Source organism: Myxocyprinus asiaticus, chromosome 20 (genome assembly GCF_019703515.2).
Source record: "Myxocyprinus asiaticus isolate MX2 ecotype Aquarium Trade chromosome 20, UBuf_Myxa_2, whole genome shotgun sequence".
Classification (NCBI taxonomy): Eukaryota; Metazoa; Chordata; class Actinopteri; order Cypriniformes; family Catostomidae; genus Myxocyprinus; species Myxocyprinus asiaticus.
The window spans coordinates 24,071,734-24,095,748 of NC_059363.1; the positions used below are offsets into that span (position 1 = coordinate 24,071,734).

The following is a 24,015-nucleotide window of genomic DNA, read 5'->3' on the forward strand; positions in this document are numbered from 1 at the left end:
ACAATAGGTGTTGGGTGAGAAACAGAATAATATTTAAGTCCTTTTTTACTCTAAATCTCCACTTTAACTTTCTCTTTCAGATGTAAAAGTGAAAGTGGAGATTCAGAGAAAAAAAGGACTTAAATTCTGATCTGTTTCTCACCCACACCTATTATATCACTTCTGAAGACATGGATTTAACCACTGGAGTTGTATGGACTACTTTTATGTTTCCTTTATGCGATTTTTGGAGCTACAAAGGTCTGATCACCATTCACTTGCATTGTATGGAACTACATAGCCAAGATATTCTTCTAAAAATCTTTGTTTGTGTTCTGCTGAAGAAAGAAAGTCATACACATCTGGGATGGCATGAGGGTAAATTTTTATTTTTGGGTGAACTATCTTTTGAAGAATTAAAAACATACTCTTTGATTCCCATATATGATGGACACTTCTTGATTGCTTTTCCTATCTGACTGAACTTCCAAAATTTTTTTTGTAAAAAATTCATATTGTGCCTACAAAACTAATTCAAGCATTTAGCATATGCCCTTAGATCAAAAGGCTTTTAAGATTAAGAGAAACATAAATTCAGTCAAGTGTGTCCAACAGGTAATGCATGTGGTATTTAAAACTTCAAACAATTCCATTACAGTTAATAAAGATGAACACATTTAAGAGCAAGACTATGTGATGACACTTCCTAATGGTGCCTAATGTCTCGACAATATGTCAGTGTGAGTTTGTATATATACACAGATAGGGAGGGATACTACAGGCTTAAAGCCAGCAGTAAGCAATCACAGTAAGCAAACCAAAATTAGAGTAATTCAATATTTACTACAACTATTTTTTATTTACCAATTGTTTAATTGTCAATCACCCATATCAAACAATTATACTAGCTCAGTGTCCCTAAATAGTATGCAGCCATGGTCTGTTTGATGAGCTGTGTTGGGGTGGGACAAATTTTTGTAAAAGAAGTGAGTCACAGATGTTTGTACTGTGCATGACAGGTGTGGCGTAAAGCCGTACAATTGTTCCTTGATTTTTGCGGAGGCTCAGCCTCATAGAGGTCCTCAGCCAGGCCTGCATAGATAGAAGGAGTGGTTCCATTCACAGAATCACCCACCTTCCCCCTAAAGATTCATAAATAGAAAAAAAAAAAAAAAGAGCATTCGTAAACCAACTTTTAAGTAATTCAGATACAGATTCAAAATGTATTTTTTAATCATGACATCACTACAAAAAACAACTAATGTTTTGTATAAGATTTGAAGTTTTCAAGCAGAGACCAGGTTATATACCAGTCAATGGTACCTTAGTGATGGGGGCACCAAATCTGAAGGGAGCACCAGAGGCAGCGGCTGTCCCATTTTAGCCATGTCTACCAGGTGCATGGCAAGAATAAACTCATCAGCACTCAGTTTGCCGTCCTTATTCACATCAGCCAGATTCCTGACAAAAATATACAAAACAGTTCACAGTAGAATTACTGGTTGTGCTACAAGTGATATATTTTCTACAATTTGATATAGAGTGGGATCCAAAAGTCTGAGACCACATAAAAACAAATTTAAAAAAAATCAATCAATCAATAAATCAATGTAAACATGGATTTTCTTGCTTCTATTGAAGCACACTAGATGTTCCTGATACCATTCTCAAATCATGCTGTGATAACATGGATCACCAGGTTTTGCACAATGAAATTAATGTAAATTTTTCACTCAAACTGTCATGCTAAAAAAATAATTTCTAATGAAACATATATGTATTAAAAAAAATAAAAACCTTGTCTCCGACTTTTGGACCCCAATGTGTTTTCTTGACAATTTTAGGCCTGTCATAAATTGGTAAATCATATGCATACATTTAAGTGCAGCCATTCTTTAAAAAAAAAATTAAAAAAAAATCAGCAAATCTGAAACAAACTGAAAACTCCTGGAGTACGATTTTTTTTTCTACATATGCTTCATGCAAATATTCAGGGACACCTACCAGATGGAAGCAAGCTGGGTCTGAGTAAGCAATGTTGTAGCCATTGCATTTCTCACTTGAAGGCCTGCAGAAGTAAAATTAAAATTAAAAGAAATATATGGATCCTAAAGACCACATACATAAGCACATACAGTATCTCCCTACAATGTTCTTAAATTCAAAAATCCTTTTCTATGTGCAGCATTAACCAGCTTGGTGATACTTTTTCTGTACTAACACAACTGGTTTGACTGGAGCTGGTTGGTACTCACAATGTCAGTGACAATGATAGAATCTGCAGTCACTAAAAAAAAGTCAACACATTACGACACTTCGAAACCACTCACAAAGAAGAATGAACAACAGTCTCAAATTAACTGTGACCAAACAGCTTTACAGATTTTCACAAAATACTCTAAACCTGTGAACTCCACGCCACGATATCTCTTTACCCACTTCCTTATTCGTGAAATTCTTTAGTAGATGTGTCTTTGTCATGAAGTATGTAAGTGATATCAGTCAAGTGCTATGCAGAATCATTCCTTTAGGGATGAGCCAAATGGGCGTGGACTGATATCTTGCTGTACTACTAGCCTTCAGCTAAAGTCTATAGATCCCATATAAACTCGAAGCTTATGACTTAAAAGGAGGATCACAATTATCACTGTGTCATTATGAAAATGTTGTCCCAAGGCAGAGAAACCAAACCATTTTAGTAATAGTTTCTGGCCACAATAGGTAACTATCCATTTACCAGCCAAGCACACAGACTACAATTCATTGCCCTGTGCACACCACAGAACTCACAATGTGATTGTCTGTCATGCTGGTGCGGGCACTACACAACAAAGGGGCGTCGATTACAAGATCAATCTCCTCCCCTGAAGCAACGATCCCGAAAGTCTCACACAAACTCACACACATAACAACGCAAGAGTTGATTCTTGACGTGTCAACAAACAGTTGAATCAATAAACTCACACACACCTCCGTAAAAACTCTTTGTAACAGCCTTGCAACACTGCGAAACTTAAAGTAGTTTAGCAGACTAGTGTCCGTCTAATCGTCTACTTAAAACATCAAAGGAGACAAGCTTGAGTCTTACAGTGTGCGTCTGGCTTATTTACCTGTTAATGGTTTAAATCCACAACAATTGTTTTAAGTACCTGTTAGATAACTACTCATCTGCTTGTCTAGGATGTTAAATTGCTGCCTGTATTTGAGTCGTGATGCCTGTGGCACTGCCCAATCAGAGGGGCCAGCCTTAGGAGAGTTGCTGGCCAAAGAGAGGGTGGGGGAGGAGCTTGAACTGAAGACAAGACAAGCACATTGGTCAGTCACTTTTATGTGTGGCATTTACATTCAGCAGATTTATTACATACACTAAATTGTATATGTGGAGGTATAGCAGAGGTTCCTGACCTGCTCGAGCCCAGGTCCAACAGGGATGGGGTCTTGTTGATGGGAGTGGCAGAGAGGCCAAGTGGAGAAGAGGAAAATGAACTTGACAGCGGGAGAGCTGCGGAAAAACACAAACAAACACAACTGAAAAAAATAAATAATAAAATGTAGCCAATGACACACTTTGAAGACTTCCAGAACAGAGTGTACAGCATATCAGTCATATTTTGTGAGCAAACCCATTATAAGCAGCAGTGGCATCTGTTTTGGATCACCAGTCCTACTCTTGAGACAGTTTTTACATAAAGATCTGCTCATTATAACAACATACAGCCCACTCCTAAAAGTACAAGCTGAGCTAGTCCTGACACAGGAAGAAGCAGAGGAAATGCTGACTTCAGGAAGAACTAAAGAGATAAGTGTCATTTCACCTCACGCACTGTGCACTCAACAGGAGGCTCTTGGCTTTTCACCACATGCAGAACTACACAATATATCTGTGCATCTATACGATTACAATATGTAGCATTCTCTGAAATCTAGGACACCAAATTTCATCCTGAAAAGTTTATTTCATTGAATCTGTGAGAAGTCACATCATCAAAAAAAACAGCTGCTTATTTTAAAGCTTAAGGTGTCATTCACACAAGACGCGTTTATGCAACTCCCATCGATTTTCAATAGTTTTTCCTATGTAAACATGTTCTAGATGGATGTATTTGACCATTGCATCATGTCTTGCTGTTTTTTTTTATTTTTTTTATTTTTTTTCAGGGTTTTGCACATGAGCATCTGGCTCTTAAGATGATGAAATCAAACTACAAATGGCTTACTTAAAGTTGTCATCTAAGCTGGGATCAGAGAAAATAATTTAACATTGAAAAAAAAAAACAATATCTTTACATCATCTTTAAACTGAAAATTGAAGGAAGGTTACATCTGTAATGTCTATCTACTGTATATACAATAAATACGCTTCAGCACTTAAATGCCAAGGAAATGAGAGTGGTGAGACAAATAAATTAGTGAAGCTTCACTGGCATGTGTGGATGTGTTGGCATCCCTTACTTGAGGTGAGAGAGATGGGGGTTGGCTGTAGGATGGCAATAGGTCCATTAGGCAGAGCTGGAGTACTGATGGTGGGCATCACTGACAGCCCAGACAGCCCTGTGCCCATCATGGGTGTCAGGCCCGGCATGGTGCTCATGTGGGTAAGAATGGGCACATTGGGCATCATGGGTACGTTTGGCATAGTTACCATTCCTGTAAAGGCACAAAGGCAACTTTATTGGACATTTGTCGATAATTTGACAACAGAGCCTCTGAGAATGTAAAAATTTGAGTGCTAGAGAGGTTTTACAAATATTGAATTCAGGGGCAACTTACTAATAGGGATAGTTCACACAAAAATGCAGATTCATCATTTATTCACCCTCATGTTGTTCTAAACCTGTATGACATAATTTATTTTGTGGAACACATGGGTGGTGAGTAAATGATGACAGAACTTTAAATCTTTAGTTATCTTATCATTTTCTCACCCTCATACCATCCCAGATGTGTATGACTTTCTTTCTTCTGCAGAACATAAATTAAGATTTTTAGAAAAATATCTCTGCTCTGTAGGTACATACAATGCAAGTGAATGGTGACCAAAGATTGAATCTCCAAAATTCACATAAAGACAGGATAAAAGTAATACATACAACTCCAGTGGTTAAATCTATATCTTCAGAAGCGATATGATAGGTGTGGGTGATAAACTGTTCAATTTTTAAAGCTGGAGTATGTCATTTCTGCGACTAGCACCACCAAACGCAATTGCAAAAATAAACATTGTTTTTAAAACAGCTTTCTGAATACGCCCCTTGCCTGCAGTTGTTCAAACAGTAAGATAGTCCCGCCCCCAACTCATGCCATTGAATGCACGAGCAGAGTGTGTGGAGGTAGGCAGGTACATAGTTAGACAGGCAGGTAGGCCATCCAATCATTACGTTTGGGCCAAATGATTGACGGGCCTTTTACAGGCCTGTGACTGCCACAGATAATGGATTTTTTATTTTATTTATTTATTTATTTATTTTTAATCAGAGCACTTGATTTATTGATTCCTGTCAGGATGCAAAGAGACTTTCAACCAGTATAACAAAAAATGCTTCTGCTATAAATTGCATACTCTAGCTTTAAGTCCTTTTTTTCTATAAATCTCCACCTTTGACCAGCCCCAACTAGTAGGTGGCAATATGCATAAAGCAAGCAATAGCCAAAAACAAAAGAGGAAGAATGTTGAAGTGAAAGTGAAGATTTATAGTAATAAAAGGACTTAAATATTGACCTGTTTCGCACCCACACCTATCATATTGCTTCAGAAGATATACAGTTGAAGTCAGAAGTTTACATACACTTAGGCTGAAGTCATTAAAACTCATTTTTTAACCACTCCAAAGATTTCATATTAGCAAACTATAGTTTTGGCAAATCATTTAGGACATCTACTTTGTGCATGACACAAGCAATTTTTTACAGACAGATTGTTTCACTTTTAATTGACTATCACAAATCCAGTGGGTCAGAAGTTCACATACACAAGTTAATTGTGCCTTTAAACAGCTTGGAAAATTCCAGAGAATGACGTCAAGCCTTTAGGCAATTAGCCAATTAGCTTCTGATAGGAAGTGTACTGAATTGGAGGTGTACCTTTGGATGTATTTTAAGGCCTACCTTCAAACTCAGTGCCTCTTTGCTTGACATCATGGAAAAAGAAATCAGCCAAGACCTCAGAAAAAAATTGTGGACCTCCACAAGTATGGTCCATCCTTGGGAGGAATTTCCAAACGCCTGAAGGTACCACGTTCATCTGTATAAACAATAGTACGCAAGTATATACACCATGGGACAACACAGCCATCATACCGCTCAGGAGGGAGACAAATTCTCCTAGAGATGAACGTAGTTTGGTGCGAAAAGTGCAAATCAATCCCAGAACAACAGCAAAGGACCTTGTGAAGATGCTGGAGGAAACAGGTAGACAAGTAACTATATCCACAGAAATACGAGTCCTATATCGACATAACTTGAAAGGCTGCTCAGCAAGGAAGAATCCACTGCTCCAAAACCACCATAAAAAGCCAGACTATAGTTTGCAAGTGCACATGGGGACAAAGATCTTACTTTCTGGAGAAATGTCCTCTGGTCTGATGAAACAAAAATTGAACTGTTTGGACATGATGACCATCATTATGTTTGAAGGAAAAAGGGTGAGGCTTGCAAGCTGAAGAACACCATCCCAACCGTGAAGCATGGGGGTGGCAGCATCATGATGTGGGGGTGCTTTGCTGCAGGAGGGACTGGTGCACTTCACAAAATAGATGGCATCATGAAGAAGGAAAATGATGTGGATATATTGAAGCAACATCTCAAGACATCAACCATGAAGTTAAAGCTCATCACAGGGGCCTGGGTAGCTCACTGAGTAAAGACGCTGACTACCACCCCCAGAGTCATGAGTTCGAATCCAGGGCGTGCTGAGTGACTCCAGCCAGGTTTCCTAAGCAACCAAATTGGCCCGGTTGCTAGGGAGGGTAGAATCACATGAGGTAACCTCCTTATGGTCACTATAATGTGGCTCTCGCTCTCAGGGTGAGTTGTGTGTGGATGCCGTGGGGAATAGCGTGAAGCCTCCACACGCGCTATGTCTCCGCGGTAATGCGCTCAACAAGCCACGTGATCAGATGCACTGACTGACTGTCTCAGATGCGGAGGCAACTGAGATTCGTCCTCCGCCACCTGGATTGAGGCGAGTCACTACGTCACCATGAGGACTTACCGTGCATTGGGAATTAGGCATTCCAAATTAGGGAGAAAATGGGAGAAAAGAAAAACAAAGTCAAGGTATTGGAGTGGCCATCACAAAGTCCTGACCTCAATCTGATAGAAAATTTGTGGGCAGAATTGAAAAAACGTGTGCAAGCAAGGAGGCCAACAAACCTGACTCAGTTACACCAGTTCTGTCTGGAGGAATGGGCCAAAATTCCAGCAACTTATTGAGAGAAGCTTGTGGAAGACTACCCAAAATGTTTGACCCAAGTTAAACATTTAAAGGCAATGCTATCAAATACTAACAAAGTGTATGTAAACTTCTGAATGTGATGAAAGAAATAAAAGCTGAAATAAATAATTATCTCTACTATTATTCTGACATTTCACATTCTTAAAAAAAAAGTAGTGATCCTAACTGACCTAAGACAGGGAATGTTTTCTACAATTAAATGTCAGGAATTGTGAAAAACTGAGTTTAAATGTATTTGGCTAAGGTGTATGTAAACTTCTGACTTCAAATGTAGATTTAACCACTGGAGTTGCATTAATTACTTTTATGCTGTCTTTATGTGAATTTTGGAAATTCAAACTTCTGGTTACCATCCACTTGCATTGTATGGACCAACAGAGCTGAGATATTCTTCTAAAAATCTGCTGAAGAAAGTAAGTCATACTCATCTGGAATAGCATGAGGGTGAGTAAATAATGAGAGAATTTTCATTTTTGGGTGAACTATCCCTTTAATAAGATCTTTCTCTGTTGCACACTTTAAAAGGTCATGGTTATTGCCATCTGTTCCACATTAAAATTAAAATTAAACAGCGCGTGGCAGTCAAGCTGTGCACCTGCTGCCCACCTACATAACCAGGGTGTGACTCAATGAGTATTGAGGTTTTCCCAGCAAATGAGGAAGTATCTTAAAAGGGCCACGTTCTACACTTTTGTAGCATTAGTTTATCCCTAAAACCCACTTTTGAATGTTAGCCAGGTTTCTTCATAATTCAGTTTTACATGATAATTTTCTACCCTCTCTCTGACCTTTAGCATAGAACATGTTGTTTCTGCTACTGTACTTTTAAGACTTAAATAACCTCTACATAAATGACCACTGTTATGATTAGATAACCTCCGCCGTACAGCGCAGCGCACACTATCATGCATCAGTTGCTGAACAATGATTATTGATGTGTGAACAGCATTAACGTGTGACTGTGGGAGGTCATCTGTTCATATGTACTTATGGTTCTAAAATCAATACAATGGTGATTTTTGAATGACACATTTTTGCAGCTGAGTTTCTAGAAATGGTCTGAGAGGACTGTAGTGGTAGCTTTACATTGTGAACATTAGTGTGTACTACACAGTAGATCAATCTCTTATTTCAAAAGAGCAAGCTAAATCCTGTTTTTCAAGATCATGACCCCTTTAACACAGCAAAACATGCATAGAAGTGGTAACACAAAAGAAAATTTGAAGTCTTCCATTTTGTGATACTAGGGATCATCAGTAAAAAGAAAATTATCACATTAACATAATTCACCTGTAATTACAATTAGATAGAGATTAACATTTTTGTCACAATGCAAAAACAACCCTGTGTGATAATACCCAATGTTCTTTACTTGTTACTGTGCAGGCTGGCTGCATACCAAGAGGTGCTGCTGGCATGGTTGGAGCTGGCACAGGTGGCTGCTTCATGATGATGGGCAGAGCTGTAGGAAGAATCTGTCCCTGCAGTTTCATCTTGATCAGCTTCATGGCTATAGAAAACTCCAGCCGGTCCATCTTACCATCTTTATTCATATCAGCCAGAGCCCTACCCCACATCCAAACAAACAGGCAAGCCATCAGAGCAAGACTTCATCTAGATACCAGTTTAATGTTTTACAGATTGTGCATTATCTGGATTTCTCACCAGATCTCAGCGAGCACCGGCCGGGGAAGCCCAGACTGCATGAAGAAGTTCCGTGCCTTCTCTCCTATACAAAGAAAAGGAGAGGGAATGAAACTTTCATGAGTGAATTGGACATTAAAAAGCAGTCAGTCCTCAAACTTTTTTTCCCCCCACACAAGTGCTAATTTATGTACATACATTAGTGTAAACATCACAAAACATTAACGCCTATGAAAGATGCAATTGTACTGCTCTCTCTTTGTTTGGTCATGTTTTTACACTAAAGGGAAATGGAATAGGTGAGGAATGATGAAAAGGACTGTTTTAAGACAAGATCCATTTTACTTACAAACATTTGTCCAATGGCAAGTGTTCCCTAGCACATACCTGTTACAAAACCCTGCACTGGGGAGAGGGTGTCAAACTTCTGATCATGTTTGTCCCTCTCATCTGGGGTTATAGCCCAAATACTCAAACCACCTTAAAGGAAAGGGGGTAGAAAGAGAACAAGGGATTAAAAAGAGAAAAGGGAATTAAACTCATGGGGCAAATCAGAACCGCCTTGATGTATATCACAGATTCAGCTTTTCACTTTAGATTATGCACACTTGTATCATCCAATTCATTTATCAAAGCTATTAATCTAGACTGCTCAAAGCAACACTGGGCAGAATATAATTCCAGGTTCAGTCAATGCATAAATTGATACAATGCAAGTAGTTTACAAAAGCATAATAATTAACAACCAATCAAACTTTCAAACAACTATTTAAACATTCAGAACATGTAAAGTCCCTTAAACCAATTATAGCTTGGATGGTTTCCACCTACCATTCAACTGTAAGCATATAAACACCGAGAAATACCATGCAAAATATCTACTGAGTTAAAGTCAGTTATGGTCAACTAAATCAATAAAGAGTGACGTGTTGGTGTCGGTGTGACAAATTAGCTGCTGACAGCCAGAAATCAAGAGCAGACGGCACAGCCACTGGTGTGTGAGCATGCTGCAGTGTGTGAGAGAGCAGCTTAGCTCCAGCTATACCAATGCACACTCTTCAAATAAGAATGTGAGATGATAAATAGGAAAAATGTTCTACTGCCATTCACAGAGGCTAAAGGTCCTCTATGTGTGCACACACAAGTCTGTTGGTTTGGACTCATGTGCAAACACACACACACACACACACACACACACAAATATAAAGCAGAGCTCTTACCATTCATGGCTGCAGGTGGCAGGGTTATAAGGAGAGCGGTCCTGATCCCCTCGTCTCAGCTGGCTAGATCAGTCATCTGCACCACACACACACACACACAGAAAGGAGAAATGTCCACCCATTAATAATGCAGGCAGGGAAGTGCAGGGCTGCCGCTATCTCCATCCTGCACTTTCACAGCGAAGGAGAGAGAGAGAAAGGAGCGAGGGAAAGTGTGTGTGTGGGGGGGGGGGGTAGGGGGGTAGTGAGACATCCAAATTCCCAAACAAATGCTGTCAATGGAATAATCCTCTATGTGCAATATCTTCTATAAACAAATAAGCTTTTATTACAAAGTTATGACTGAATGCATCTCTTTCCTTCTCCTAATGACATTAGAAACTGATTTCAAAGCATTCACTAATACCTCAACTTTGAAAAAAAAAAAACAAAATCCAAACTAGTGCCAGGAGGCTATACAAATTTTATTAAACCATTTCTCATAATTCATAATTTCTCGTAGAGGGGCCACTGTTTCTCATACAGGGGATTTCTCAGGCTACATCCACATTAATCCGTTATGAGTTTTCTAATGTCATTGTTTCCCAAATAAATGTGGTAATGGAGAGCAATTTAAAAAATGTAGCAAAATCAATGCATTTTCAAAATAAAATGGATTAATGTGGACATGGCATGAGAAACAAATAATCAAGAAATTTGGGACCGCAAGAATTATTTCGGTTATAGCAAAGAAACTCAAGGAAATCAAAACATCACTCTAAAGATGGTCACACACCATACGAGAAGTGCCATGCCACGTCGCGTCACAAGTAGGACAACAAAATCTTACACATAGAACACGATGAATGCTATATGCAGGGTTGGGAAAGTTATTTTTGAAATGTATTCCACAACAGATTACAGAATACATGCTGTAAAATGTAAACTGTAACGTATTCCTTTAGATTACTCAAGGTCAGTAATGTATTCTAAATACTTTGGATTACTTCTTCAGCACTGGTAGATTTTTTCACTTGTTTTATACTATAAAAACTCTGCCAGTACAGTAAAACAAAATACACATGTTAAAAATACATTCTCTGAAAAACCTAAATATCTTATGCAGTGTTGTTTCTAAAACAAGATAAATCTAACTGATCTTGTTTTAAGGATTTTTAGACATTTTTATAGGAAAACAATACAAAAATTATCATCAAGAGTACGATTTTTGCCCTAATATCAAAGGTCTTACTAGAAAAAATAAATTATGATCCAACGTGAATTTTCTTGATAAAAAAATATGATTGTGCATGTAAAATGGCTAGAAATAGCATTTTAGCTTAGCGTAAAGCTGACAATTTACACAAGGTTTATTTCTATTTCTTCTGCTCCAAACTTACTTCAAACTTACTTCTCTGTCTGCTCATATGAATGTAACACTTCATAAGAAAGTGTTTCACCGCTGTTCAAATGCACTTTGGATCGCATCATTTATATGTATAAATGTTTTCCATCTGAAAGGACTAAATATTAAATGAAACAAATGACAATAAAATGCAAAGTAATCTCTTCAGTAATCAAAATACTTTTTGAATGTAACTGTATTCTAATTACCAATGACTTAAACTGTAACTGTAGTGGAATACAGTTACTAATATTTTGTATTTTAAATACGTAATCCTGTTACATATATTCCGTTACTCCCCAAACCTGGCTATATGCTGTGCATAAAGGTATCAGTTCAAAACATTATATCTAATCACCGTACAGACAAGTTACATACAGAGGTTTTTGCACTTCACCAAGAATGAACAAAGCGACATCGATGAGTATGCTGGTTGGTGTATGAAAAAAACGTTGCACCTGCACAAACAAGACTGAACGATTATAAAAGGTGAAGTTCATTACACAATTTGTCTATATGTATCTAGGCTTTATTCAAGCTGTCCCTTGACGATTTGGGTCGAATTTAATGGAATTTAATGGAAAACTATGCGAGTGGCGTGGCAGAATTTTGAAAACTTGTAGTGGGCATGCATTAAGCCTATCGCGATTATTAAATAATCATCTGATTGTGGTTATTTGATCTAACTGTGGTTATTGTACACTTCAAATTCCAATCACATTTTAATGCCCAAATAAGGGAATTTTAAGCGAATATATAGGCTAAATGTCGTCAACGGCGCGTTTGTGCGTCATTCTGTTGATCTCCGAGCATCACTGAGCTGCACCGCGGATGTAAACCAGCAGCTCCTGTCTGGAAGAGCGTGTGAACCGCTTCTCAAGCGCTCTGATGCACGCGCCATTAGCAGACTCATGCCAAACGCCCGCGAAAATATAAACAAACAAATATAACTTTGATAGTGAACGCAAAGTGCTCCGGCTTCACTTTAAAGGCCGAAACATATTTCACATAAGTACACAAACACAGACGTGAGCGCTTGGCCAACATGTGGTTGTACATACATTACATGCGCTCTTGCGTTGCTCTGACGGTTATAAACCTCAGACCACAAGTTTTTTTTTAGGTGTGACCACGAAACCGGTGCATCCGAAACCAGGACATTGCTGCCTTCAGAGGCTATATACGGAGGCAGGATGAAAATAAGGTGCTTTTCAAACTGTTCGGAGAACTTAAGAGTTTCCTTAAGAGTTCCATTCATTCAAAACAGCTGTCAGTTAAGCCATTAACTGATTAGGCAGCAATTCAGCTGCCTACATTTTCGGATGCAGCCCAGATGTGGTAGATGAGTAGATAGTTGAGGAGTGGGGAGAGACACGGAGAAAAAACAAGTTCGTTTGAATGGACTAGGGACAAAAAGTTGTGTATATTTTTGAAAAGATTAAACTCAAAATGCTGCCCGAGTCCGCCATGACAGTTGTTGATTGAAAATCCGCTCTAGCGCCCCTTGCGGCAACACTGAGAATACAGCGCGTACTTGCGTTGTGTTATGAATTGAGCGCTGACACATTTCACAACGCAACGACGTGTGAAATCGAGCTTACGTAGCAAGGTGTTCTGCGTTCACATGAATAGAGTATGTTTGGGCCTTAAACGATCGTGTAATGGCAAATGTTTCTGGTCATTGTGAGATCATGTACGCAGTGTTTTTAACTCTAATTCTGTGAAGTGATGAAAAGATGAAACAAAATCTCAAAGGTTTTGTTTCATGACAAATAAGGGTTCGTGGGTTTAATTAATCAAAGACCATTAAAAAAAAACGTGTGAAAGTGTATAAATTAGGACAGAAATATTTACTATTGCATAATATAAATATGAATATATATATATATATATTATTATATAGTGCACTGTAAGTCGCTTTGGATAAAAGCGTCTGCCAAATGCATAAATGTAAATATATATATATAAATAAATATGAATATATATATTTTATTTCTTATAAAGTTTATGTATATATGTATATATATATATATATATATATAAAATCTAAAATGGAGTTTCAAAACAAGTGTTAATGTAAACATGACCAAAACTAAAGTTGACCAAAAAAGAAAAAGACATATTTTAAGTATTTAGAAATATTTTGATATTTAAAACATTATTTTTGTCATTTATACATTTTTAAAGCCTTAAATGGAAATCATATAACCCTATTTTATTATTTGATTTATATCTTTGAAATATGAAATATGACAATTTACATGACAATTAATCGTGAAAGCCCTAAAAGAGACAATTAATCATCATAGCCCTAAAACAGACAATTAATCATAATCGCAATTATTTGTCTGACAATTAATCGTCAGCCAAATTTCATAATCATAACAACCCTAGCATGCATCGTAGTGGGTGTGCCCTCTAGCAGTCTTGCAGTACGAAAAGAGACCCTTCTCTAGCTAGGTGCTGTCGCTGGACGCTGAATGAACACAGTGGTGTGCCTACATTCGTAGAAAACAATGGTTTTGAATTTAAGGACATTGTCTGACCGCCTTTAGGGTCCAAACATATTACAGTTTACACTACGTGAGAGAACCCTGCAAATTCGCAGATTTCAATGGTGATGGTCCATCGCAAATAACCGAACACATCAGTTTCAACACACGAGGGGACCGGGTTTTGGACCATTGCTACTCTCCCTTCCAGGATGGCTACAAATCCCTCCTCCGCCCACCATTTGGCAAATCGGACCACTCCTCCATTCTGCTTCTGCCCGCTTACAGGCAGAAACTGAAACAGGAAGCACCCACCCTCAGAACGATCCAGTGCTGGTCAGACCAATCAGATTCTATGCTACTGGACTGATCACGCAGACTAGGAGATGTTCCAGTCCGCCTCTGATGATGACAGAGGTATACGCAGATAGTGTAACGCGTTTCATCAGGAAGTGCATATATGACGTAGTGCCGACCAAAACAATACGGATCTACCCTAACCAGAAACCATGGAAAATAGCGATGTTCGTGAGGCACTTAATGTGCGGACCTCGGCTTTTAATTTCGGGAACGCGGAGGAGCATAAACAAGCCAGTTATGCCCTCCACAAAACTATCAGAGCAGCCAAATGCCAGTACAGGAACAAGATTGAAAGACAGGTCAACACCACCAACTCTAGAAGCATGTGGCAGGGAATTAATATCATCATGGACTTAAAAGGGAATAAAAACTCCGCCGTGAACACCGCTGCCTCTCTCCCGGATGAGCTAAATACTTTTTATGCTCGTTTCGAGGGAAATAACACTGCCCTCGTGGAGAGAGCTCTCGCGGCCGAAGCTACAGAGGTTAATTCACTCTCCATCTCTGTAGCGGATGTAACCCGATCCTTCCGACGGGTGAATATCCGTAAAGCCGCAGGTCCAGATAGCATTCCGGGCCACGTCACAGCGTGCGCGAACCAACTGGCTGGTGTTTTTAACGGACATTTTCAACCTTTCCCTCTCCTTGTCTGTGGTCCCCACATGCTTTACAACGTCCACCATTGTGCCTGTACCAAAGCAATCAAAAATCACTTGCTTAAATGACTGGCGTCCTGTTGCTCTGACCCCCATCATCAGCAAATGCTTTGAGAGACTAATCAGAGATAACATCTGCTCTGTGCTGCTGCCTGCCTCATTGGACTCACTGCAGTTTGCATACCGCAACAACCGCTCCGCTGATGATGCCATTGCACTTACACTATACACTGCTCTCTCCCACCTGGAAAAAAGGAACACATATGTGAGAATGCTGTTTGTAGACTACAGCTCAGCATTCAACACCATAGTGCCCTCCAAGCTTGATGAGAAACTCTGGGCTCTGGGCTTAAACAGCTCTCTGTGCAGCTGGATCCTGGACTTCCAGTCAGGTAGATGCCAGGTGGTTAGAATGGGCAGTAACATCTTATCACTGACAATCAACACTGGAGCCCCGCAGGGCTATGTTCTCAGCCCACTCCTGTATTCCCTGTACACACATGACTGTGTGGCAACACATAGCTCCAATGCCATCATTAAGTTTGCTGATGATACGACGGTGGTAGATCTGATCACTGACAATGATGAAACAGCCTACAGAGAAGAGGTGCACACTCTGACACGCTGGTGTCAGGAGCACAATCTCTCCCTCAACATCAGTAAGACCAAGGAGCTTGTGGTGGACTTCAGGAGAAAAGACAGAGAACACAGCCCCATCACCATCAATGGAGCACCGGTGGAGAGAGTCAGCAGCTTCAAGTTCCTGGGTGTCCACATCACTGAGGAACTCACATGGTCCATCCACACTGAGGCCACTGTGAAGAAGGCTCACCAGCACCTCTTCTTCCTGAGATGGCTGAGGAAGTTTGGAATGAACCACCACATCCTCACACAGTTCTACACCAGCACTGTAGAGAGCATCCTGACTGGCTGCATCACCGCCTGGTATGGCGACAAAGGGTGGTGCGAACTGCCAGACACATCAGAGGTGAGCTTCCCTCCCTCCAGGACATCTATACCAGGTGGTGTGTGAAAAAAGCTCGGAGGATCATCAGAGAATCCAGCCACCCGAGCCATGGGCTGTTCTCACTGCTACCATCAGGCAGGTGGTATCGCAGCATCAAGACCCGCACCAGCCAACTTTATGACAGCTTCTTCCCCCAAGTAATCAGACTTTTGAACTCTTGATCGATCACGATACATATATCTGCACTGCAATTTATTAGCCTCAGACTGGACTCACATTTTATACTTCTCTTAATAACACACTGGCAACTGACTATTAACCGACAGCCGAATGTCAACACAACACTTCATATATATTTCCACTTATTACATGGGGTACAGTGTATTTTTATTGTATACAGTCTTATTTTGTGTATACTGTATATTGTACATTATTAGGTGTATATTGTATATTGTGTTGTGTAACAGATGTGTAAACTGTGTTAGGTGTAAATCAGATGTTTATTGTCATTGTCATACTGCTATGTTGCTTGGAACCGCACCCAAGACTTTCACCCACTGTTGCACTTGTGTATATGGTTGAGTGACAATAAAGAGATTTGATTTGATTTAAAAAGTAATTTACTGCTATTAATGAGTGACGTCACAAATTACCCATGATGCAATGCATATTACAGTTAAATACTGTATTATAGCAATTTACTGGTCATTTTACAGTTATTTACCCTATAAACTACAGTAAGTGTTAACAGTGTAGAGACTGTTGTGTGTGAAAATCCCAGGAGATCAGCAGTTACAGAAATACTCAAACCAGCCCATCTGGCACCAACAATCATCCATGTGATTATCTAATCTGCCAATCGTGTGGCAGCAGTGCAGTACATAAAATCATTCAGATACAGGTCAGGAGCTACAGTTAATTCACATCAACCATCAGAATGGGGAACAAATGGGATCTCAGTGGTTTGGACCGTGGCATGATTGTTGGTGCCAGATGGGCTGGTTTGAGTATTTCTGTAACTGCTGATCTCCTGGGATTTTCACACACAACAGTCTCTAGAATTTACTCAGACTGGTGCCAAAAACAAAAAACATTCAGTGAGCGGCAGTTCTGCAGATGGAAATGCCTGGTTGATGAGAGAGGTCAACAGAGAATGTCAGCAGGACAAAGTCTACGGTAACTTAGATAACCACTCTGTACAATTTTGGTGAGAAGAATAGATGCAGGTTGGCGCTGTTTTGGCGGCACGAGGGGGACCTACACAATATTAGGCAGGTGGTTTTAATGTTGTGGCTGATTGGTGTATCTCTTCCTGTCTAAGAATCAAATATTTGGAGTCTGTCTGTATTGTCACTGTGTTGAGAACATTCTGGTTCATGCATAAAAACAATTAGCCTGATATTATGCCTATACATGCTATTATTTCACAAAAAAAGATTTGTGGCCCATGTACTAAGCAACTGTGGCTGGCTGAAATAATCTCACAAAAGACATGACAGACACTCATAATAACAATACTCATTTAACAGAATACAAGTATATTACAGCTGTCAAATCTGATCTTCAGAACCTATTGCTGATAGCAGTGAAAAAAAAAACCAGTAGATTTTAATGCTAAACACTGTGAGAAAGTTGCTGACAGAAAGTGATGTGTAGCAGTAAAGTTGCAGGCCTGTGAGAGCAGTTCTTTAGAGGAAGAGAATGCAGTCAGACAAGACAACCTTCCAAAAGACTGCCTGGACAGGGGATGCATGTCTTCTGTGTCATATCACTCTCTTTTCTTCTCTCTCTCTCTCTCTCTCTCTCTCTCTCTAACCTGCTGGCAGTGATTCAGAGATTCTTTTTTTGCAGTTATAATAAGACAAAGGTCAACAAACAAGAAGCTGAGTTCGACTATTTCATAACACAACTTTCAGTGATATCAATGTAAAAATGTGTCTTACATAAATTATATAAAGGTATTAATGTGTTCATGCATTCAAATACCTCTCCATCTAAATTTCACACTCATAGTTGAATTTTACTCAACTTTATTTCAATTAGAAACTAGTAAAATATTTCTCATTTAATGTACATATCTCTTTTTCAGATACACAAGCACAAATAGGCCACCCAAAGCCACAGCTGTATTCCTGAGATTCGAAACACCAATGGTATTTTATTGTTGCGTCACATGTCATGCAGCTGGGTAAAATATTGCTTCGAATGGCCTGTGGTGAATGGCCAACACCCAGCTAGATCAAAATAGAGCAGAGAGTATCAACTCCACACAAATCAAGACACAAAAATCTCTCCATCATCCATTTTTATTCACATGTCTGTGACCAATTTTATGAACTGGTGTTCCAGGTCTGCTGAAATACTGAAGCGAAGACCAAGCACAGACCTAGCGCAATCCAACAACATAGTTCTGTGGTTCTACCTTCACCCACTTCATATTAATGAGGTGTGTGACACAAAAGTTGCAAAGATAGACAGTGAGGTCATAACTGGGCTGTCCCGCCACCTCCTGCCTCCACCCTGTGTGATTTAACAACCACAAAGGAATGAAGCAAGTGAGAGGAAAGCAAAAATGAAACAGGTAGAGCGGACATAAACAAAATTGTATGAATGCTTTGGAGCCGTGACCGTGTGGTCAGAGAGGACGTAAAGCCAACAAACCCTGTCTGTGTGTCAGACCTTTCTCTTTTGTTTTTGCCACTGAATTCTCAATTCTCTATTAATGAAAGCACTGATTGTAGAGGAGAGCGTAGTGCCTTGTAGGGCTGCTCCAATACCAAAATTTTGGCTTTGGAATGATACCAGCACTGGTACCTCAGCATCGATACTAAAATCAACAACTAAAAAGCCTCAGATTTTTTATGAAATTACACAGAAAATGACTTGATTAAAAGAACTGCATAAAGTCTCACAGGTTAAATTAAATGTTTCAATTATCAGCTGCTGAACCAAATTGATTCATACAACTTTAATCAAATAAAAATATAATAATTTTATTACAAAAAATTGCAATTTTATTTTTGCCAAAATAAAATTCTGCACAACAGAGCTTCACAGTGTTAGTTAAAACATTAATGGAAAAAAAATGATTACCTATTGCACAAGGCTGCTATGGCTGAATCACAACATGCAGATAATACACTTTTCACCCATTTGTGATATTGCTTACAGATAATAATAATAATAATTATCATTATTATTAAACAACCATTTAATATTATATCATTGTTATTAAGAGTATTATTGCACATTTTGAATCTTAAATTTTTATACAGTAGATATATTTTTCAGTCTTCAATTTTGCGCATCCAGTTGAATATAGCTTTTATTTTAGCAGGACTTTAATTCTGACAGACCTTTGAGTTTTTCCTGTTTTTGACAGGTTAGTTATATCAAGTTGCTCATTAATGCTGGGATACTTCTGTCAAGACTCTCGAGCTGAAATCTACGAGCTGCACCAGAGGAGTTCATTTAAGTGTTAACAGCAGTTTACACTATAAACTCACTGCATGAAAATTAAGCACCAGTAGTGTGTGTTGCGTTTTTGTTAGCATGCATGTGCGCATGTGTGTGTGTGAAGCAGATGACAGAGCAATGCGGCAATTCTTGTTCATTCTGAAGCATGCAGCGCATTTGACTGTATATTATTTGATTAAATTACATCCTTCTGCTGTTTAATGATCACACTTGGCCATATCCAGAGGTTTTTTTTTATTTTATATCATTAATTTAATCACAAAACTGTCACATCTCATATCATTTTGCTTATGACAGCATACTGTAATATGGTACCAAAATTAGCAAAACAAGATGATATCGTACCGTTTACATTTTTTTGGGTATCATGATTCTTTGTTAGTACCGGGAAACCGCGCAACCCTAGTGCCTTGATCATGTTAAAAAAAAAAAAAAAAAAAACAGATCTGCCAATCCTACAGGAGATGATGATTGCTACTGATTTCATTTCCCCATACAGGCCATTCATACACAGGCTATACATTTTCTATTAATTGATTATGTTTTACAAAAAATGATTATGTGTATACTGTGAACCATTTAGTTACAATAGATAAGATTTTAGGTGACGCATCTATATACTAAGCAACTTAATCTTTACTGCCAAAATATGTTGTCCATGTAACTGAATTACATCCACATTTTGAGATTTCTCTGAATACCTACCCAGAGCTTTTCTACATTGAGACCTGTCTTACCCTGAAGAAAAAAAAAGTTTTGAGGTTGTATCTCTAGGCAGCCATGCAAGTAACGTCAGTGAAGCCTGAACAAACATTAAGACAGCTGTCAAGACAGTATACACACTCTACAAAAACATCAGCTAAAACATCAATGGACCCTCTTAAATATATCACACATCTCCAGATGTATCTTTTCCACTTAATGTAATAGTTCACAAAAAAAATTAAAGTTCTCTCATTTACTCATCCTCATGCCAACCCAGATATGTATGACTTTCTTTCTTCGGCAGAATATCTCAGCTCTGTAGGTCCATTCAATGCAAGTGAATGGTGACCAGACCTTTGAAGCTCCAAAACTCCCATTAAGGCAGAATAAAAGTAATCCAAAGGATTCTAGTGGTTAAATACAAGTCTTTAGAAGTGATATGACAGGTGTGGGTGAGAAACAAATGAATATTTATGTCCTTTTTTTACTACAAATCTCCACTTTCTCCTTCACTCTCATGTTCTTCTTTTTTTTTTTTTTTTTTTGGCAATTCACATTCTTCATGCATATTAGTGCTGTCAAATGGGCAGAGAAAATAAATTTGAATTTTTACCTTAATATTTTTCAACGTTGAAAAATATGTCTGTTTGGCGAACGTGTTTCGGTTGACCGGTTTCTTTACCACATCCGTGCTGTGTGTTTGAATTAATATGACTGTAAATAACAGAAAAGGTATTAAAAGAGACTTAAATAAATGAAAATAGATTGCCGAGATCTCAACTTTAAAAGATTATTTGGACCATTGGGGTGGGGGGGGGGGGCTTGCTAGTCATAATCCACCCCTGATACTACCCCAGACTCAATCTATAATAACAGCGATATACCTCACTGTTTTTTTATTCATTACAGTTTATGTATGATAGCAACATTCCCAGATAGCAGTGGTATTCAGTTGAACTCAGTGGTGAAGCAGCTCAGACTATGAGCACAGGCCAGGGGCTGTTCAAACAGATGGAACACAACAGAATGGAACCAAACGCGAGGATCTCGAGACACACATTTCAAAGTTGAACTCCTTTTGTGACAAAGCATTTAAAAAACTAATTGCTTAATCTGAAAAACGCTTATGAGAGAGCAAGACGCAACGTCATCGTCAGTGCTTGGCACACATCCAAAATTCAAATGCACAGTTTTAGCATTCAAATTTGTTTTTGTTTTCTTTTCTTATATTCGACGAATATTCAAATTTTGATTATCGCCACCTACTGGTCGGGGCTGGTCAAAGTGGAGACTAATAGTAAAAAGGACTTAAATATTGATCCTTTTTTCTTTCCATCTCCTATCATATCACTTCTGAAGATATGGATTAAACCTCTGGAGTATAGATCACTTTTATGCTGACTTTGTGATTTTTAAATTCTGGCCACCATTCACCTGCATTGTATGGACCGACACAGCTAAGATATTTTTCTAAAAATCTTCATTTGTGTTCTGCAGAAGAAACAAGTCATAGACATCTGGGATGGCATGAGGGTGAGTAAATAATGGGAGCACTTTTAATTTTGGGGTGAACTATTCCTTTAATGTAGCAATTCAAATCAAGTGCTTTGCTCTCTTTTATGCAGTTGTGACGAACGTCTGATCAGAACTAATTCCTGGCTATGAAGAAAATACATTTGATCTTTGACAAGTATTCATTAACCTGAAAAGAGGAGAAAAATGAAAGTCATTATGCTCTGACAAATCATTCTCCTTGACTGACCCAAAGTCTCCAAGGACAAGACAGATAAGAATCCATTAGCACCCAGTCAGCATTACACTGACTCTAGAGTTGATTTGCCTAAGAAAATTTGTTTTAACATAATCTTACATATATATATATATATTATTATTATAATTATTATTTTCTCAGCACAGGGACATAGCAGCTTACTATTGTCATTGCATTTTGGCCTGAGTGAGGTCAGGTGCATTCAAATCAAACTGATTTTTCAAAGGGATCGCCATTTTATACTACTGAAAGGCAGACAGCAGAAAAACAATTAAAGGATATGAACCTTAACAGATTCATGGACATCTGCCAGAGACATTGCTCACCTACACTGCACAAAGATACAGTCTAGGTAGGGAATTCACTAGTTTCTGAGACACATCTTTCATAATAATCATCTATTAGATCATATTCTGTTCATTGTCCAGTCTTAACCTTTCACCAGTATGAATGACTTCAGCATTATAATAACCAACATAAAAGCGAACAAAACTCACTTTAACATGTTCTGTTCAGCTGCCATCAGACATACACTGTTTTAAACCCTTCAATTCTGTAGGTGAAAGGCAGACAGACGAGTTTGCGACTGGCCCTGCAGGTTTTAGTGAAGAAAGTATGTTTGAAAGCGCTTTGAAATAGTTCTTTAACACGAAATGTGGCATATGTTTAACAATGAGGTCTTAAAAATTGCAACATGGAGCTCTGAAAGACTTTGAAGTGTGCGAAACGGGACACTTTTTTAACTACAGACACCACAGCTACTGTGGAAACTAATGATAACGAGTTAATGTTTAACACTGTATGTATCATGCATTGTATATATAATATGTATTTTAATTACTATAGCTGACTTTTAAGTATCATTATAGCACATAACAAAATGAAAATACATTTGAGAAAAATTATAGGAGGTACTCACTTTACACAACATTGGAGAAATGGGCATTATTGACTTTGCGAAATCTCCTGGGAAGGAAACATATCCTTCTTCATTGTCCTCAGAGTTTCAGAGTGTCTTGTATGTATTTAAGCAGTGCGTTTATTGAGAAGCTTGACAACCAGTTGCTATCCGGGCGCTGTCAGACAAACAACATGGCTGACGACTGGGACGCTGAGCACAGATCAGCCTTTAAGAACTGATGGGAGGGGCTGAGTGCCTTTCAATGTAATGCTGTTTAGCTGACACACTGCTGCCCTCTATCTGTTGAAAATACATCACAATCACATGTCGAGGCCTATGGGGCCCATGTACGAATATGAGATTGAGAACGCAACATGAAAGCATTTTCGTTAGCAGAAATAACATAATTGGGGGACAATAAACTGAAACTAAACTAAAATACATTTTCATGACTCCAAAACTAACTAAAGAAATTACCTTGAATTAATTTTAGTATTTGTGTGTTTTTTTTTAAAGTATATTTTAAAACATATAAACCCAACTTTATCAGAACGAAAATGCAATATTGTTAACCATATTTAAATAATATCAGTTAACACATTCACTTCTGTAGCCCCAAAAGTAAAACTAAAATAAATCCTTAATGTACTGTAAAAAAATAAAATAAAAAATAAAATAAAAATGCCACAGAATGAAAACTAACAAAAACTAAACTATATTTAAAGTACAAATTGAAAATAAAATAGAAATAAAAACTAAATTACAAATGTAATAACCTTATTAATAAAAGCCCTTGACTAGTTGCATATGCATTTGCTGACATGAAACAGGCATTAAATAAAAAAAAGATAGGAAATATGGCCAAAAGACTCAACTACTTAAACACAAATTAAGTAAATAGGTAATTACGAAAAGAAATGTAAATTTACATCTAGGCATATGTGCATTCCATCAGTATTATCTAAACTAACACATACACAAACATAATTTAATTTCAGTATAGGCC

At 38.3% G+C, this 24,015-nt stretch overlaps 1 protein-coding gene across 2 annotated transcripts in view; it reads right to left on the reverse strand.

Moving 5' to 3' along the window:
* LOC127411033 (intersectin-2-like) overlaps window positions 1–23,208 on the reverse strand; it is a 47,625-nt gene extending 24,417 nt beyond the window's left edge. The window contains exons 1-11 of one of the 2 annotated variants that reach the window (XM_051646353.1): window positions 23,028–23,208; window positions 10,297–10,372; window positions 9,464–9,556; window positions 9,098–9,161; window positions 8,832–8,998; window positions 4,432–4,626; window positions 3,385–3,481; window positions 3,129–3,271; window positions 1,984–2,047; window positions 1,303–1,440; window positions 1,018–1,121 (exon numbers count right to left, since the gene is read on the reverse strand). In XM_051646353.1, coding sequence (XP_051502313.1) covers window positions 1,018–1,121; window positions 1,303–1,440; window positions 1,984–2,047; window positions 3,129–3,271; window positions 3,385–3,481; window positions 4,432–4,626; window positions 8,832–8,998; window positions 9,098–9,161; window positions 9,464–9,556; window positions 10,297–10,303 — 1,072 coding nt within the window. In that variant the 5' untranslated portion in view covers window positions 10,304–10,372; window positions 23,028–23,208. Of the gene's footprint in view, window positions 1–1,017; window positions 1,122–1,302; window positions 1,441–1,983; window positions 2,048–3,128; window positions 3,272–3,384; window positions 3,482–4,431; window positions 4,627–8,804; window positions 8,999–9,097; window positions 9,162–9,463; window positions 9,557–10,296; window positions 10,373–23,027 lie in introns of both variants that reach the window. The other variant, XM_051646352.1, reaches the window with a different exon arrangement.
* Between the last annotated feature and the right edge of the window lie 807 nt (window positions 23,209–24,015).